This window comes from Trematomus bernacchii, unplaced genomic scaffold (assembly GCF_902827165.1).
Source record: "Trematomus bernacchii unplaced genomic scaffold, fTreBer1.1, whole genome shotgun sequence".
In the NCBI taxonomy this organism is placed as follows: Eukaryota; Metazoa; Chordata; class Actinopteri; order Perciformes; family Nototheniidae; genus Trematomus; species Trematomus bernacchii.
Window position 1 is genome coordinate 13,919,171 of NW_022988043.1, and position 18,326 is coordinate 13,937,496.

The following is an 18,326-nucleotide window of genomic DNA, read 5'->3' on the forward strand; positions in this document are numbered from 1 at the left end:
CGGCGAAAGAAAACCTAACTGAAACTCTGCCGCACGGTCCCCTCGTTCCTTGGAAGAGGCGGAGAGGTGGGTGTTTGTCATCTGCTGGTGGACTAACCGGAGAGAATTACAGTGCTTGCCTCGACGGGGAGGGATTGCATTGAATTAAAGCAGCAGGAGCAAACGCTTGCCTCGGGGAGGGAGAAAAAAAGCCACAGCGGAGAATAAACAGAAGGGTAACCATGGTAACCATGCGCGGGAAGTCTTCTTCGCTGCTTTTGTGGCAGACTACAGCGCCACTTACAGGCCTGGCATATGTACTACAGCGTCTCCAGCGCTTTCGAGCGGCAATGGCCGGCCGTGGCCCAACCCCACATTCCCCTGATAGGTGGAGAGTTGGCCCAATAGCCGTAGCGCCACCGTCCTGACATCAGGACGGTGTTCAAATCTGGATCAGTTTTGATCAGATCCGTTGCAGCCCCTTTTTTAGAGATTTGGTTATGGAGGAAAATAGAGAGGGTTGTGTTTTCTGACACTTGGTGAGTTCCCTGGAACACCGGGGACACATATTCATGTATAAAAGACGTACAAAAGTGCATTTTGCATGATAGGTCCCCTTTAAATTAGCACACATATTATAAACCTGACTGATTTCTTTATTTGGACCTGGCAAAACCTTATCACTGATATTTGACAGATTTTGGATTCAAAAATTAAATGTATTTACAAATGTATTGAGGTTTCATATCCATCACTTCAGACGCATCACTAAAATAGTTGGGCTTACCAACTTTCCATCACCTGAGATTTTTGGAGTTTTTATTTGTTAAAATTGTAGTCAATTTGTTTTTTCACATTCCTTTTTAATTGACATGAGCAGACTATCATGTGAAAAATATGTTGAAATGTTATCGTGGTTGGGAAACCTTGATTAAAAAGAAAATAAATGAAACTTTAGTGTTTGCATTAGATAACATAACGAACAGTCTTTAACTTCCTGCTGGTATGTGCAGCGACTGCTACACTATACACCCTCTTCAATGAAAGCGAGTCCTTTTCTCTCCGGTTCTTGGGATTCCTTAATGGCACCTCTGTTCACTCCAGTCAGATCAGTCTATCTCCCCCCACACACACATACACACACTACTGCACCCCCCCATTCATCCATTCAGAGTGAGGAAACAGCCTCCCAGTGGCCTGAGGGAAGAAAAGGTGCCGTATCTGATCATATCATCACACAGCGAGAAACACACAGCGCAAGGCTTTTATATGGCCGCTGCCGCCGGTGTTGGGTTCCCTTTGGCAGGAGCGGGGCTGGTGAGAGGGCTGATCGTCAGAGTTTTTGGGCTGAATGAAGTGACTTGGTGGTGGGGAACCTCAATGCGGAGGATTAATGATATTTGAGCCTCCCTGGTTGGCATATGCCAAGATAAATCACATAAACTTTGATCGCAGGCTGAGAGGACTGACAGAATGTGTGTGTATGTGCAGTGTGTGTGAGAGACAAAGACACTGGGCATACTCCAGACCACACTTTCTCATTTATTTTCTTTTTTCATTCAGCCAGACCACCTGTCTGTGGGTTATAGTGTAACAACTTAGACGTGCTTTCACCCATACAACAGCATGCTCCATAATACCCATGATTACTTGTGGTTATGCTCATTCAGCTCCACACTGGAACAGATCTGCGTTGAATGCCAGGTGTGCCTTTTGCTTTCAGTCATTGCCTGATACACACTCACTCACAGGATATTTAGGAAAATGGAGTATGATGCCTTTGTGGTTAAGTAGAGCAGTTTGTTCAGTTAAGCAGCAACACAGATCGTAAGACTGATACCAATCATGGTTGCTGTCACGAGAAAAAAAAACGTTTCCTTGAGGCTTTTAAAGCTTCAACATTTATCTAAACAGGACAAGCTGCCATGGTTTAGCCAGGATTACCTAATAATAATACTTTTCTAGGGCTCAGAGTTATAACTTGTCAAATCCTAACACACTGACATTCCAAGGAGGTAATTGTCTTTCTTGTATTGTATTTCTTTGCTAATATACATCTTTAAATCTGCTTAGAAATAATAGGAAAAATAACGCCCAATAACCCCAGCATTTACTTAGAATAATAACATTTTGAAGTTGTCTTCAGTATTACTGTAAACCAATGATAGTTGTCTGCATATCAATGGGTGCATTGGAAAAAAGGGGCTGATCCAACTGCACCTGCTGTCAGACTATGAAAAGCCCTGCACTAAAAATAAGAACATCGTTTTCTTTCATCAAGAGTTAATGCTGGCAAACATACTTAAAGTCATATTCAAATTTGCCACATTGGTGTCAATTTACCTTTTTTTATTCTAAGAATTTTATTCAAAAGTGACATTATGTGTAGCTAACACATTATGAGACATTTCACCCCTAAAACATTGCTGGCTCAGAGGTTAGATACTGGCTTGTGAGACATGTTTACCAGTAATCGGCAAACAGCCACCACTTTATTTTGTAATTTGGCTAGCTGACCAATTCAATTAATATACACAGCTTCTAAAATCTGAAACGAAAGCCTGCTAACAATCTAATCCCAGTCTGCAGATTGATGGGGGAGGTTGTAGTAATGGTACATATCGGCATGCTCTCACAAACTTTGAAGTCGCCAAGTACAGTAACAACCTGAGAGTCCGGTTGCACTGTCAGCTACACCTTCAGACACCCGTAAAGCCTGTAAGTGGTTCCCAGCCTTGTAAAGTAGGCAGTGGGAGAAGTCATTAGACTCTCAAGACACACACACACACACACACACACACACACACACACACACACACACACACACACACACACACACACACACACACACACACACACACACACACACACACACACAGTGGTTGGTCCCTGGGGGGGCTGGCTCTTTCCCATGGGCTGTGTCCATAACGCTCCCAAATAAACAGGGTTCCTAATGGAGGCTGCCAGATGTGGGTTGGCCAGGTCAGCTCCCCTCTACGATTAGAGAGGAAGGTAAAGAAGGATGGATGTAACTAAGGAGAGGGAACGAGGGGCAGCCTTCCCTGTAATTTCTCTAGCCAATGGGGATTGGGTGGTAACTTTGGTTTCAGTTCCACAACAAACAACACGCCGACTTTTTGTGCCAGCTTTGGTTTTAGGCGAGGAGCTATTTATATTTCACTACATTCGATCTGTGGGATTTAGGCTGAATTTTGGGATTCGTTTCAGTGTTGATTTTCTCCACAGAGTTGTCACAGTGGTTCGCCACTATTTGCTGCTGGGAAAACACTAAAGAGGGCAGAAAAGCGAGGGAAGTGTGGAGGAAAGGAGAGGAGGAGAGAGGCCCCCCTTAGGCAATGCTTTTAAAACAGATCAGACAAGACTAAAGGGGACTTAGGCCAGGCACAGGACCAAACAGCCAGGAAATGAGAACGGGTGGGGAGACAGGAGGGGTGAGGGGAGGGGGGGGACAGAGGTACACACATGCTCCAATAACACACTTTAGAAGCTCTGCGTCATTGGAGGAGACACCTGAGAGAGAGAGAGGGACACACAAAAACAGTCTTACAGTATATCTCTGGTTTATTTAAACTTATTTACTTGTTTTTGGACATCCTCTCTGAAAAGAAGGATATTCAAAAACAAAAACAAAGTATTATCAAAAATGCCTTAGTAGAGCTGCAGCCACAGATTATTTTCTATATCTCTTTAATTCTATTATTTAATTAATCTTGCCAAAGATCCAGATAAAGTCTTCAAATGGAAATATTTCACATTTAAAATGATGATTTTACAGGATAATAGCAGTGTATCCTAACAAAAAACAATGACTGTTATTTTAATTGGCATTCATTTAGTGCAGGGATGGGCAACTTGGATGGTGGTGGGGGCCACATAATTGATGTACTGGCCACCAGGGGGCCGCAGATTAACTTGGAACACACACACACACAAATTCCATGTATTGTATGTAATTATTAACAAATATACTAAGTCTGACATCTTCATTGACATTTTACAATCTTTCAGGGAACATCCTCTAATAAGCTCACACAACAAATATCAGTTCACAGCAATGTTATATTTTTTTACAAGTGGCATGTTTGTATTGAACAGGTTATTTAACAGTGGAAGAATAAAACTATTTTAAACTATTGGAAAGCACGGAAAATGTGTGTGCATTGAGATTAACCATTAAGATGATATAAACATGAAGTCATGAACACTAACCCAGACATTAGTTGTCTAACTTGAACCTAAGACACTTGTAGCCTGTCTCTGCATTCCCCTTATTCCACAATAAGGGGAATGTCAACACAGACACCTGTCAACCCGCACTCTGCTGTTCCTCAGCGCCGCTCCCCCTCCCTCCCGCTGAAATTATGAATGAAAAGCGTATAGTAATCATAGATAACATGGCAGGGTCCGTGACAGTTTGTTTTCATCTGATTTCAAATAAACAAAGTCTTGGTTTTTAGAATATTAAACTTGTTTCGCCAAATTCAGATGATAAATACAACTTTTAAGCTTGTAAAGGCATAATTACAAGCGGTAATTTAACATCACAGCAGGCATAACAACAGCCGGTGTTTCTTGTGAGTGTTTCCCCGGGATACAAACACAATACACACAAATGTTGGTAAACTGTTGGCTCACACCGTAACACCGTACTTTGGCGAGTACAGTGTTATCAAAAATTATACGAGTTATTTCCAAATCTGAGTAAAATGATCCAAGTGTCAATAAACCCCATTTTCATTTTTACTATCAGCCTTAACATGAGTTATCTCTTGTCATTTGTTTTGTTGCAATAAATAAAAAAAACAGATAAACAAAGAGTAATCCTAAAACAGCCTTATTAAATAATTTACAGAAATGGAACCAGACAGTGATTGTGTCTCCCACAGAGCTTTACATGGCACAATAACTCAATAAATGCACAACCTAATTCTCTAAGCTCCTTAAAATGGATACAGATTTGGGTCTGTACAGCTGCCAAAATCTGTGTGCACACTCCAGGTTTATTTGTATACAGTGCACATGTGTAGTCTGCACATTACGTTCAAAGCCTCCGTCTCCATCTGTGTGCGACCTCAGAAAGATGGCAGATGGCAGATTGGCAGGAAAGCCCCTTCACAGTGACGCCTGGCCAAGGGTCAGATGTCACCACAACATCTGCTACAGGCTCGAGCCGCCGCCCGGCCCTGTTATGCATCCCATCAGTGTCGCAAACCTGTTGCCACGGGCTACTGCGGCAGCAATTGAAGAAGAAGTGAGCGCAAAGGAGAACAATGAGTGCTCCTGGGCAGGGATGACAGAGAGGATAATAACAGTATCGGCCTCACAGAGGAGATAATTCCACTGCTGTCCTGCCGTTATACGATACCTCCCCACACCTGATATTTGCTCAGCTTCTGATTTGTGCCCCTCTTTTCATGTCTTCTTTATTTACCTTTCCAGCAGCCCAGTTTACCTGCTGCTGTTGAGATGATCCCGCTCGCCAGCCCAGCAGATTTCTCTTGTTGGAGCAGCTGCTTTTCTCTGTTTGTTTTGAATACAGCCAAGACTCCATAAAAGAGTCGTAGAATATCTTTTGTCTCAACCCCCCTCTCTTATTTTTTTATACGATCGTGCACTCATTGAGGCAGTTAAGCCCGCTGCCTGTAAAATTAGTTTTGTGCTGAGCATGTATTTGACAGTCCCTCGCCAAGTTAAAGAGCAAACTGTTAGCATTCTTCGCCTAGCGTGTGCTACAGTTGACTTACTGCTTGCGCCTCAGCAGGAGTGTGTTTGCACAGTGCTTCCACGTGTGTAGAGGTAAGGGTGAGGGGGCACTATCTGTTTGTCTTTAAGGCCTCGGTGTGAGACGTTGGGCTGTTTTGCGTGGGCAGGTGCCAGGTTTTCAAAGCTGGTGCGAGGTTTTTTTAGGATCCATAAAAGTGAGGCTGCCAGCTACCCTCAGGGTTAAGATTCAGGACAGGAGACTCCTTAGAGTAAACACCAAAAATTCCTTCTGAACTGGAAACCCTTTACCCCTCGACAAACCCAACCAAACCAGTTCCAGTTTCCTTTCTTTCAGACTCCTTTATTTGTCCCGCCGCTTGTGTGTGTGTTTTGGATTTTAAGCTTTTCTTTTGCCCTACGCTTGGCCTCCAACATCACAGACCACTAAAACGTTGCAGAGCAGTAACTTGGAAAGAAGTCTTTCAGGGGAGTGAGCAGTAGTCAGTAGAGGCTTATAAATCCTAATGTGGTGTCTTTCAAATGAAAAGAAATAGGGCTGGGGGTGTGGGAGAAGAGGGGGGGATTTTGGAGGGAAGAAGGTCCACAGAGGGGAGCGAGCGGATGCCAGCTACCATACAACTTTGAACAGAGGAAGTGAAACCAATAATGAGAAAAAAAGGGGAAAAATTCAGGGATGAGCCATATGTAATGAAAGACGATTAGGAACACTTTTTTGGAGAGAGGCAAAGGAGAGGACAGAGGAGGTGTAACAGCTGAATACGCTCGGCCTGTGGTCAACTCTGAATGGGGAGGGAAAAAACAATGGGCCCACTCATCCTCCGCTCTCTCTCCCTCTCTATCCTCTTCCTCACTCGCTCCTCATATCTCTGCTAAGTGTAGGGAAGGGTGGGGGGGAGCCCGGGCCATTCAGACACCAACACTGTAAAAAATGTCTAACTCTAACTGTCCTTGTCTATTTTACTTTTGGTCCAGAACATATGAAATAATAAGAATGAAGGAAAAAAAACATAAAAAAAGACATTTACAAGTAATTAAGCTTGTTTTTTTGCTGTGCAGGGCCCTTGTCTCTGTCTAGGCTTGAGGGCAGTGGTAGGATGGGGTGCCATGGAGAGGAAGGAGGCAGAGTGGTGGGGTGTGGGGGGGGAGAAGGAGGGGGTGAATGGCCGGGCCAGCCCAGCAGCTGCCGTCTCCTCATTAACATGCGCACCTGCTCCCTGCGGCCTTTTTCCAGCGAGCTCGTGTGGCGCCTCACGACCTCAGCACCCGTCACCACTGGGACTTAACTGGACTGGCCTTCTAGCAGCCAGATCTGCTGTTTTTCTCCAATGACCCCCCCCCGGCCATGCAACACACATACTCACACACACTCCGACTGTCCTCTTAAGGGACAGTACAGATGCTCAGATATTATGTAGAAGAATGTACAGCTACACCACAAGTTACAATGATGAAGTTTAAATGTGAAACGACAGCCTACAAATACACCAATAGAGCAGTTTCACTATCACATCAACTTCTAAGTATGTCCTTAATTCAGAATTATATGTAAAAGACAGTGTGTGACATTCTTATTGGACTAGATTTAACTTTATTGTCAGTGCAAGAACAAGTATTGAGACAAACAGAAGTACCACAAGCCTTGACGTGCAAAGTAAACAGGAAGTGCTAGTTACATTACAAGTCACATGTCATGGCCATTTCTACTGATCATAATTCCATTGTTGAGGTATACTAAAATAGATTTATATTGTGCAATTTTCCAAACTCACATTGGTTTCTCATACAGCATCTCTGTATAGTGTATTCACTCTCTGTCCTAAACGGCTTGTTGGAGCTCCTGCCCCCCCTCCCTATGAGCCCAGTGTGCTCTGATTGGTCAGCTCGCCCACTCTGTTCTGAGTCCACCACCGTTACAGTGGAACATCAGTGATCATGTGTTACAATGGCGTTTGTTAGCAACCAGAAAATGACACCAGCAATGACCAACAGATGAGAATGCTGCGTGGGGTCTGGGTGCCGTGTTGGCGGGACGTTGCGGGGCTCGCTGCTGCGAGGAGCGGACAGTGTGAGCTGGCTTACTGGTGTCGTTTCCTGGTTGCTGCGGGAAATCTGCGAGACACAGCGAGACCCAGCCTGAACCCAGCCCGAGCACACACACACACACCTGCACACACACCTGCAGCCTGGCTGTGAGTCTGCGTGTGTGCAGTGTGTGTGTGTGTGTGTGTGTGTGTGTGTGTGAGGAAGTCACAGTCAGACGTTACGTCACTATACCCAATACGTCACTGTACTTACAACACTATAAGAAGAAAACAATGGAAAAAGAGAAATCTCCAACGAGGCGTTCTGGGGCAGCAGAGACAGGTCTTTTCTGTGTTAGAGTTGTACTCGCTACAGGGTGTACTCTGAGGGTTTGTGACTCTGCAGACCGTTTACATGCAGAAAAACCTTCATAACACACAAGGGGACGGGTAATAACCGGAAAAGCATGACATGACATGGGACCTTTAAGGTATTTCAAGTTATTAATAGAATAAATGTAACAATTTTCCATCTGATTAAACTTCTGTTTTTCTACTACTTTCTTTTTCTGTCAAATACTAATACCTTTATCACCAACATTAAAGTGATATTGGGAGCTGTTTTACAGCTGTTTTTAGTTTAGGGCTTCATAAGAGAAATGTTACACGTTGTAAAACCCTTAAATATGCGATTTTGGGCTATACAATTACTCGTCATTCCTCTTAATAACTGATTTGTGTTTTGTAAAGGAAACACACCGTAAAGAATTTCTTACTTAACAGACTTCACTTTCAGCCAATTCTTGTTTTACCTTAATGCTAGCGTGGTCCCAGACTAAATGACACTCGCTCTCTCTCTACGTGGTCACATGCCACCACTCTCTACTACTGTTTGTGCAGCAGGCAGCCTGGCATGTGATGTTTTCTTTTCCTTACCACAGTCCTTAGGCTGCCTAATCCCCTGAGAGGGAGACCCTGTCCAAACACACGCCTGTCCCTACAACTCTGTCCCTACAACTCATGGCTCTGCACACACACATACACACACCAACACATACTGGACCCCCTGGGAATGTTTGGGGACATGGCCCTGTGAGCCCCTCGGGGCTAACAGACTTTCTGGCTCTGTTCAGGTATTTGAGAGTAATGCCGGTTTTTAATGTCGTTAGGAAAGCCGCTTTTGAAGTCGACAGGATGTTTTATGCACAATGTTGTTTCTGTGTGAGAGTAAACCGCACCAGTTTACAAAGAGAACTGTTTTTCAAGAATTAAGTCTTAAGGAATTTCAATTTCTAGACGTTCCCCTCTGAGGAAGGAATTCACTTTCCAGAAATCTGTCAGGTAGCGCCAGTCTCCCCCGTTTCATCCTCTCCCCATCCCTTGGCTGATGCAGGAGCAAATCCTCTCTGGGGAGGGAGGAATAACAAGCGTTGGGGTGGGGGCAAGAGGCTTTGAAGTTTCCGTAATGTTGGCTTGCAGCTCAAACACTGTGGCATAGATGCTGCCTTGTCCTCAGGATGAATGAGTGCCGACAAAAAGGTCAAAGCGAGCACATTTCAGCCCCGAGAGCTGCTGAAGGTGCCATGATTGATGCTTTTCTTGTGTCTCCACTCCTGGATAGGACAGATTAGGAACAAGGATTCCAATTACTGCAGATTTTTTTTTTGTTCTTGTCTCCTGTGCTGTTAAGTTGATGCTTTGTTTTTGTCATGACAAAGCATCCATGACCACCCAGCATTGTTGACAACAGTATTGAATCCCTGAAGTTGATGAATATGGGAATGTTGCAGCGGGGAGGGTCCAATGTGGCATGTCGGAGGTGATTGTTTCTGGTGTCAAATGGAGCTGCAAATAGAGCTGGGCATTATTACCTCCATACACTGACGCACACTCTGTATTGAAATATCTGACAGTTGGCAGTGAATACCCAGTCTAACTCATAGTGGCATATTTGTTAAGATTTTAACTGATTTATATCATATCATAATTTTACCAAAACAATGCTAGCTGTTAACTGTCTTTTAGAGTCTTTATTCTAAGATTGGCTAACCAGCTTCAGCCTCTGGTTTCGTATTTAATGTACAGATATTACGATGGATTCAATCTTATAATTCTAGCCAATAAAGGGGAAAATAAGTGTATTTCTCCGAATATTTAACCCATTCTTTTAATAAGATGTTTACAGATGAAACACCTGCAGTACAGTGATATATGTATAACCCATACCTTCACAGCTTGATGTGCATGTAACTGTGAACGTATGTGTGTAGTACTTGTGTGTAATCTTCCTGTGTGTGTGTGTGTGTGTGTAAATGACTGCACACTGTGTAGGTATGAGCTCTGTGTGTGTGGCCCCTTTGTTGAGCCGTGCGTATCCTCAGGGGACACCCTTCAACTCCTCGCATTGTAATTGTAAATGTGTGAATGTGTCCCAGCAGCGCCCCCCTCTCTCGCTCCCCCTTCCTCTCTCTCTGGGAACTTGTTCGCTGGGGTCCAAGCAGCGTTTATGATTCAGACACGACCTGTGAGAAACATCACAGGAGTTTGTCCCCCCCTCCTCCCTCTGTTCAGATCACTGTTTTACAGCCTGAAACACATTGTTTGGGGGGGGGGGTAGGAAGTCGAATGTCCCGTTTAAAGAATAGTTTCTCATGGTCGTCTTGCCGTGTAGTAAAAAACAGCAGGGACAGGAACGTCCTTCCTATTGGTTAGCAGCTGATTTATAAGCACACAAAGAGATGACCCTCGCTCCTGTGAAGTGTTACCCCTGTGAACTCCTCAATCCGTACTGCATGAGATGAAATTGAAGATTGGATGGATGAAAATAGTTTTAGGGAATTCCCTTTCACCAATTTCACTCTTTGTGATGCTAATTTTTAAAGGCGGAAAATAAATAAAAATAATTTACATTTATGAGAAGATAGAAAGAAGCTGTTTTTTGATGATCTTGAGTAAACTGTTTGGATAAAAGGGAAGCAACACAAGACCAGGTGTTCTTGGTAAGAGGTTGGTTCTAATAATAAACTCAAATAAAAATGATATAAACAAAGGTAGGCTCTTTAAACAAGGAGCTATTTATTCATAATATAAGCAAAAAGAAAAAGGAGGCCACAGATCAGCACAGTCACAAGTTTCAGAACAATAAGGGCACGAAGGCGAAAATAGTGAGGCGTCTAGCACAAATCCAACGCCGTCACAAGTCCAACGCCGTCACAAGTCCAACGCCGTCACAAGTCCAACGCCGTCACAAGTCCAACGCCGTCACAAGTCCAACGCCGTCACAAGTCCAACGCCGTCACAAGTCTTCATCATCATTTTTTGTTTGATTATTACTTAAATGTGGCCAAAAGTCCCAAATGCCATTTCAAAATGCCTGTTCCATTATCTGCAAAGCTTGAAGGTATGTTAGTAGCTGTACAATATATTTTGTCCTTGTCACTCTGTAAATGAGGCTCAAAGCTATGCTAAAGAGTTTGCAGAATCATTTCTTCTCTCTCATAGATGCAATGTTCAGGGTTCTTACGGCCATTAAAAACCTGGAAAAGTCATGGAAATTCAAAATGCTAATTCCAGGCCCTGGAAAAGTTATGGAAAACAATATTTTTCCCAATGTTTTGGAAAAGTCATGGAAATGAAACTAAAGTTGCATCAAATATAATTTATATTTTATCTAATCGCCGAAATAGTAATACTATAATGATAATAAATACTGTATCGTATAGTAATGAAACGTAAAATGGCATTTAACTGACGAGGTGTTTTGCTGGTGAGAGATTTTAGTTGCTTTAGCGTGTAGAAGCTAGTAAGCCTACTATTTGATTTGTTTTAGATAGGGACAACATGTTTCAGACCTTATTTTCCTGTTCCATGTTCAAATAAACAATTTTCAGTGGTACCGCTGAGAAAGAGCAATGTTTTTGGTCATGGAAAATTAGGTAAAGGTCATGGAAAAGTCATTGAAAATCATTGGTGAAAAAGTGTATGAACCCTGAATGTTCTCCTTTCTCGCCTTCCTGTTGCTCACCTCTCTACCTGTGTTTCCTCAGGTGCCGGAATGGATTCGCAGGAAGCAGGTGCCAGTTTCATGACCCGTGCACCACATCGCCATGCATGAACGACGGCATGTGTCGCGCTGTGACCAAGGGCAACACGGCGGACTTTAACTGCACCTGCAAACTGGGCTACACCGACCGCCGCTGCATGACGCCCATCAACAACGTGTGTATCAGCTCGCCGTGTCGCAACGGAGGCACCTGCGAGCTGGAGAGCCTCCAGACGTACAAGTGCCGCTGCCCCCCTGGATGGTCAGGTAACAAACAACAGGATTATGACAGCAGAGCAGTGTTTTCTTTCTTATTATCTGATGGGTCTTAAAGGCTCAACCTTGTTTTTTTTTCTAGATACATTTTTAGTTGTTGACCTAAATCCTAAGAAAAAAGCCTAGTATGTGTATAGCTTACCTGCAGCATATGTATGTATACAGTAGATGTGTATGAGTATATGCATTTGTTGCATGTATGTATATGCATATGTATTACTTCCATATTCATTTAACAATGTTTCTGGTAAATAATCGTGTGTATGAGGCTCACTGGCAGTGAATGTAGGGGATTACTTTAGTCGTTGTTATTGTTTCTTTGTGTTTTTTGTAATTTTTCTTCTCTTTGTACATACAATCAGTACAAACCACTGTCTCATTTGTATGCATATATTTTGCTTTCCATTTCTAAATAACTTCTTTTGCGTTGTCGATAACGCAATACAAATATTTTTGATCTGAAAAGGCCTAGCATGGTCAACACTATAACATCATTTCTCCTTGCCCTCAGGTAAGCTGTGCCAACAAGCCGACCCCTGTGCCTCAAACCCGTGTGCCAACAGCGGCAAATGCAACGCCATCGAGTCCCACTACATCTGCAGCTGCACGGCCTTCTTCACCGGAAAGACCTGCAAACAGGACATCAACGAGTGTGACGCAAGCCCGTCACCCTGCAGGAATGGCGGGTTGTGCATCAATGAGCTCGGAGGCTACAATTGCCAGTGTCCCCAAGAATACACGGGGAAGCACTGCGAGAGCCGCTACATGCCCTGCAACCCGACGCCATGCCACAACGGAGGCACCTGCATCCAGAGGGGAGAGACCAGCTACGAATGCTCCTGTGTGCCAGGTACGGAGATTATACTTGAATAGTGGGGAGGTCTTTTGTGATATAAGCTCTGCTGTTCCATTTTAAGGCATCAAAGATGTGTGAAAACAAATACAGATGCATTATCCACTTTGTTTTTGTATGACAGTGGAATGGACAGTTCGGATTCAAAATATTGAAGGCGTTAGCATTTAGCTTTCCTGCCACAGTTTCTGCCCACAAGCCCTGCACTCATTCACTCATCACCACTCACACTGGGCTACTCTTTAGGTTTCTCTCTGGCCTTTACATAGTGTCTTGTTGTCAATAACAAATACACTTCTTTAATCATTTAGAATTAAAGGTAATTTTATATGTTGTCATGAACCATGTGACCATTAAAGATCCTCTTGAATAAACGTATTATCTCTTAGTGCACTGTGTTCCTGAAGCCGCTCACGTCCCCCTAAGATGTCACTGCTGTTTAGTTGCTGGTTAGGGGATGATGTCATTTAAGGTTGGGCTGTTCCTGCCTGTGTGTCTGTGTGCATACACATGTGTGTGTGTGTCTGCTTTACTCAGTACAGTGTGTGAACAAGGCAGAGCAGGAAGACATTGGGGCTTATCATAAGGAAATGGTCAAAGGACAACATCCTTTCCACATAGCAGCGGGGTGAAGTAAAGCTTGCTGGGAATTTAGGTCCTGCCTGCACTCTCATCACCTCCGCACAGTCTCTCTCTGCCTTGTCTTTGTCTGCTGCCACTCCCGTCCATAACAAGCTGTCCCTAGAGACATCTTGACAATCCTTTTATATTATATACACTATTCCACTGATAGACTGGTGAGTGAAGTCCCCATAAAGAAATGTTTACAGGAAGAGGTTTCTTTTACGAATATACTTTTGCAAAGCTCAGGTACTCCCCTTTTCTTCTAATCTTGTAGACAAAACATTAAAGCCTCTACTAACTATTTAAGTGTCCTTTTCACCAGAAAACCTCAAATGTAAGGGGAAAAAAGCTGTACAAATGGTCTTCAGCACTATTAGCTGTGTGCCTTGACTTTAGACCTAAACAATTATTTTACAAGATGAGCAAATGTGACTCCGAGCAGCAGCAGGGCTGACTTGTCCTGTTTTTGATTTGTATTATCCAACATGCCACATGTACAGTCCGGTGGCTCCTCTCGTCGTGTATCTGTACAGCAGAGTGAATGTTATTACATGGTGAGACAACCACAGATCTCCAGATGGCACAGCTGCCTTCTTTATGTTTTGGGGTTTAGAAAGACCGTTGACCACATTTAACTGTAGAGAAGTTTCACTCCCTTTGTCGTAAACGAGAACTGTAAATCAGCCCCCACTTTTTGGAGACAGTCATTTATATTTTCCTCTTTCTTACAGGTTTTAATGGGAAAAACTGCAACCTCAACATTAATGACTGTCCAGGTCATGAGTGCCAGAATGGAGGGACGTGTGTAGATGGAGTCAACACCTATAACTGCCAGTGCAAACCAGAATTTACAGGTTTGTATAAAGATGTTCCTTTTCACTTTGATTAGTTTAACCTGCCTTAAAGTTAGTCAGTCATCCCCCTGATCCGCCCGCAGGTCAACTCTGCACCGAAGATGTCGATGAGTGCCAGCTGATGCCCAACGCCTGCCAAAATGGCGGAACATGTCACAACACCTACGGCAGCTACCAGTGCGTGTGCGTGAACGGCTGGACGGGTGACGACTGCAGCGAGAACATCGACGACTGCGCCAGCGCCGCGTGCCATCAGGGCTCCACCTGCCATGACCGCGTGGCTTCCTTTCACTGCCAGTGCCTGCCGGGCCGCACAGGTATTCATCTTTAATTAGCTCTTAATATTTAAGAGGGTTTTATATGAACATGTTTCAGCCTTATAAGATACAATTATTTAGGATAGCTTTCTAGGATGAGATTACACTCTATGCTGTGTTGTGAAGGGTACAGGAAATGAAGGCTTAAATGAAAGGCTAAAAAGTCTATAGTGAAAGAAATGATAATGTTTGGTTTTCAAACTGCTCGTTTGAAATATATATTTTTTATCGCCATTGAAATGTCAACATGCACAATAAACACAACTTTGAAAGAATGCAATATTGTACCGTGGGATTTTTATTTATTTATTGAAAGAGACAAAACTGAACTTTATTATGTAACTGTTAACTATCAAATTATCAGTAGAACTGATCTTAATATATAGTTTGAAATATCGCTATACTCAACAACGTAATAACTTTATCATTTCTGCATTTAGACGTTCAGTTAACTCATCTTCTCACTGCCATTTGAAGACGCCACTGTGATGAAATCCATCAGTTTATTTGACTGGAGGGATGTCTTTTTCACCTCCTTTTTCTTCCCCACATAATTGTTAATCTTTGGTGTTAATTCTGTGCTGGTTCAAAGTAAATACAAGTTGCCACGTGTTACTTTAGCAGTAACTCTCTTTAATGTTTTAAACTGGACAGGATGGAGTATAAAGTCTATCTTCTGTGTTGTTTACCAGGACTGCTGTGCCAGCTGAAGGACGCCTGCATTAGCAACCCGTGTCAGAAAGGTTCCAACTGTGACACCAGCCCTGTCAGCGGAAACCATTTCTGCACCTGTCCGACTGGGTACATCGGAGCGTCCTGTGATCAGGATGTGGACGAGTGCTCACTGGGTAAAACTAAATCGAACATATGTTTCCTATATTCAGCCCAAAAATGACAAAAAACGACTGTCAAGAACGTTTTTCAAAACACATGTATAACTCTTTTATAAAATCTCCTTCTTTCCTGATATTATTGTTACTTTGGTTCCCATACTTGTGCTCATAATGTCAGCAAAATAAAAGCCAAGTCATGTCTTTGTCGGTCAGAGGGCTCCGTGTAAAGTCATGTACATACACAATACGCTGTTTAAGTAACGTAAAGCTAAAGTATGGATTTGTTTTAAACAGGTTCCAACCCATGTGAGCACGCAGGGAAGTGTATAAACACCAAGGGCTCGTTCCAGTGTAAGTGCCAGCGTGGTTACGTGGGGCCGCGCTGCGAGCTGGACATCAACGAGTGCATGTCCAACCCCTGTTTGAATGAGGCCACCTGCCTGGACCAGATAGGAGACTTCCACTGTATCTGCATGCCAGGTAAGACATTGTGAGAGTAATCACAGACATTCTAGGCATTGGGAGTGACATTTTCTAAATGGCAAAGCCTTAATAATGCATTCTTTGTTATTGTTACATTGATTCAAATATATAAATACTTTGTAATATATTTAAAGCCATTTAAAAAGGGAGAAATGATGTATTAAATGATTTCATTGTTTTAATTGAAATGTCAAATGACAGAAAATAATTATATTCATAATTGATCAATAATATAAGTCAGTTTCCCAGAAAAAAATGCCAAACTTCTACAGTTCTACAATAGTTTCCAAATGTTCTCAACTTTCTTCATCTAATGGGAAAGTGTAGGGATTATCTCAAACAATTGCACTGTTTGATTTACGTCCTCTTAAACTGAACATGAATTTTTCACTATGATAACATGAGAAATAAGTTGCAGTCCTACTGGTTTTCACAAAGCCTCTGTGTATAATTGAAATTAGCTACAGCGGTGTATGTATATAACATCAGTGTGAAAGCGCCTCTCTCTGTGTCTCTTGTCTAACCGATCTACCCCCCCCCCCCCCCCCCCCCACCCCTCCTATCCTCCCTTGCTAATTGGCCAGGTTATGAGGGGGAGTTCTGCGAGATCGATACAGACGAGTGCGCCAACAGCCCCTGCCTGAACAACGGCAAGTGTATCGACAAGATCAACGCCTTCCACTGCCAGTGCCCCACAGGTGAGGCTGCGTACTGCTGCAGAGGGGGGGGGGGGGAGGGAGGAGGCATGGGGCCAGGGGCCACAGAGGTCGATCTCTCTTCCTTACTCTCTAACTCTATCTCTCTTTCACTCAAACACAAATACACACAAACACCTTTCTGGACGGGCACTAATCCCCGCCCTGAGGCAGGCTTACGCAGGCCCGGGTAGCCCAGAATGAACGCAGCAGTCGAGGAGGAGAGGGAAGAAAAAAATCTATAGGGAAAGGCCTGGGGAAGTTTGAACAAGTTTCTTATAACTTTTGCTAAGTCTGATGAGTGAGCAGAAACGTGTGGATCTAAACCAGAGTCTAGATTGTGACTGAGAGCAAGGGAGAGCTAATAATAGCAGGCACTATAACATGAGATCTTCTGCATTCTGATGGTGAATGAGGTAATGGTTTGATCTATTTTGAGGGCAGCTACTGTAGTTGTGTTTTTAAGCGCTTTTTTTGTTACCAGAAATGCCATTGGGTGTACATTATTTGGACAGCTATTGATGTTTTGTTCAGGAGTGAAGGAATGCCACTATTGAATGTGGATAGAGAGAAAAGAAGAAAGCAAAGGAGCGATCTTCAAATGTGTTTTTTTCTGTTTTGCATTCTTTCTTTGGGATCATTGAGGTGGAAGTGATTATTTTTTTCTTCTTCACGTTCTTTCTTTTCGGGGAGAAAAATAAAGAAGCGAGTCGGGTGGATCAAAGGCGGCCTGGGTGGAGTGAGGCAGGATTCCTCCTGTTGAGAAGGGAAGGAAGAAGGCTAGAAATAAAAGAAAGAAAGAAAGAGGGACACCCCAACAGGAAAGCTTTAGAATTAATAGAAGGAGTACAAGAGTGAACAGAAGAGCTTAACGCCTAAGAAAACTGTGGGACAGTGAGAGAGGGTGTATGTGAGGAAGCAGCACAAAGTGATGGTGAAAGTGTTGTTTTGAGAGGGTGGATGGAGTGGTGGGGGGTATGAGGCACGGACCGTTATGCTGTAGCAGGCAGGGAGGGGTATAGAAGGGGAAGGGGCCTTAACCGCCCTGCTTGAAATGTAAATTTGTCCCCGTTGCGAGCCAGGCCTGAGGCGAGGGTCCCCTCTTATTATTTCTGTACATGGAATAGCCATGGAAACCCCACTGAGAGCCATTGAAATGTCTGATTCCTGCAGTCTGGGGATAAACCCCTCTTTGGCGGCTGGGATGCATGATGTGTGTTTGTGCATTTCTGCCTCAGCTTTTGTGTGGGTATGCTTGTTTGTGCATCTGGGTTAGACATTCTTTCACAGGGCACTGTAACAGAACTCTAAAGATATTTTACTTTTTGCGTCACATCTTGGCAAAAACCTCTGAGGCTTCTTTGTCGCTGTTGGAAACTGGCAACATTGCTAGCAGAATAAACTGGTGTTGTTTTCCCCTCTCACTCTGCAAAACAGCTGGTCTTCCACTTTTCGATTATGCTGTATAATATAGGCAGCTTTTTATTGTGGATCGAATAGTTTAAGTGTGGTTAGAATTTCATTTCTAGGGCTGTGTCACAACATGTTTTCTCAGGCTGCATATCAGTTTGATAAACTTACTGTAAGTCACATTAAAAACTGAC

The 18,326-nt window shown here is 43.4% G+C and overlaps 1 protein-coding gene across 1 annotated transcript in view; it reads left to right on the forward strand.

Moving 5' to 3' along the window:
- Positions 1–18,326, forward strand: part of LOC117473139 (neurogenic locus notch homolog protein 1-like) — a 49,816-nt gene that overhangs the window by 8,826 nt on the left and 22,664 nt on the right. Inside the window, 7 exon segments of the mRNA XM_034118634.1 lie at positions 11,792–12,054; positions 12,575–12,913; positions 14,272–14,394; positions 14,478–14,711; positions 15,404–15,559; positions 15,839–16,024; positions 16,612–16,725. Coding sequence (XP_033974525.1) covers positions 11,792–12,054; positions 12,575–12,913; positions 14,272–14,394; positions 14,478–14,711; positions 15,404–15,559; positions 15,839–16,024; positions 16,612–16,725 — 1,415 coding nt within the window.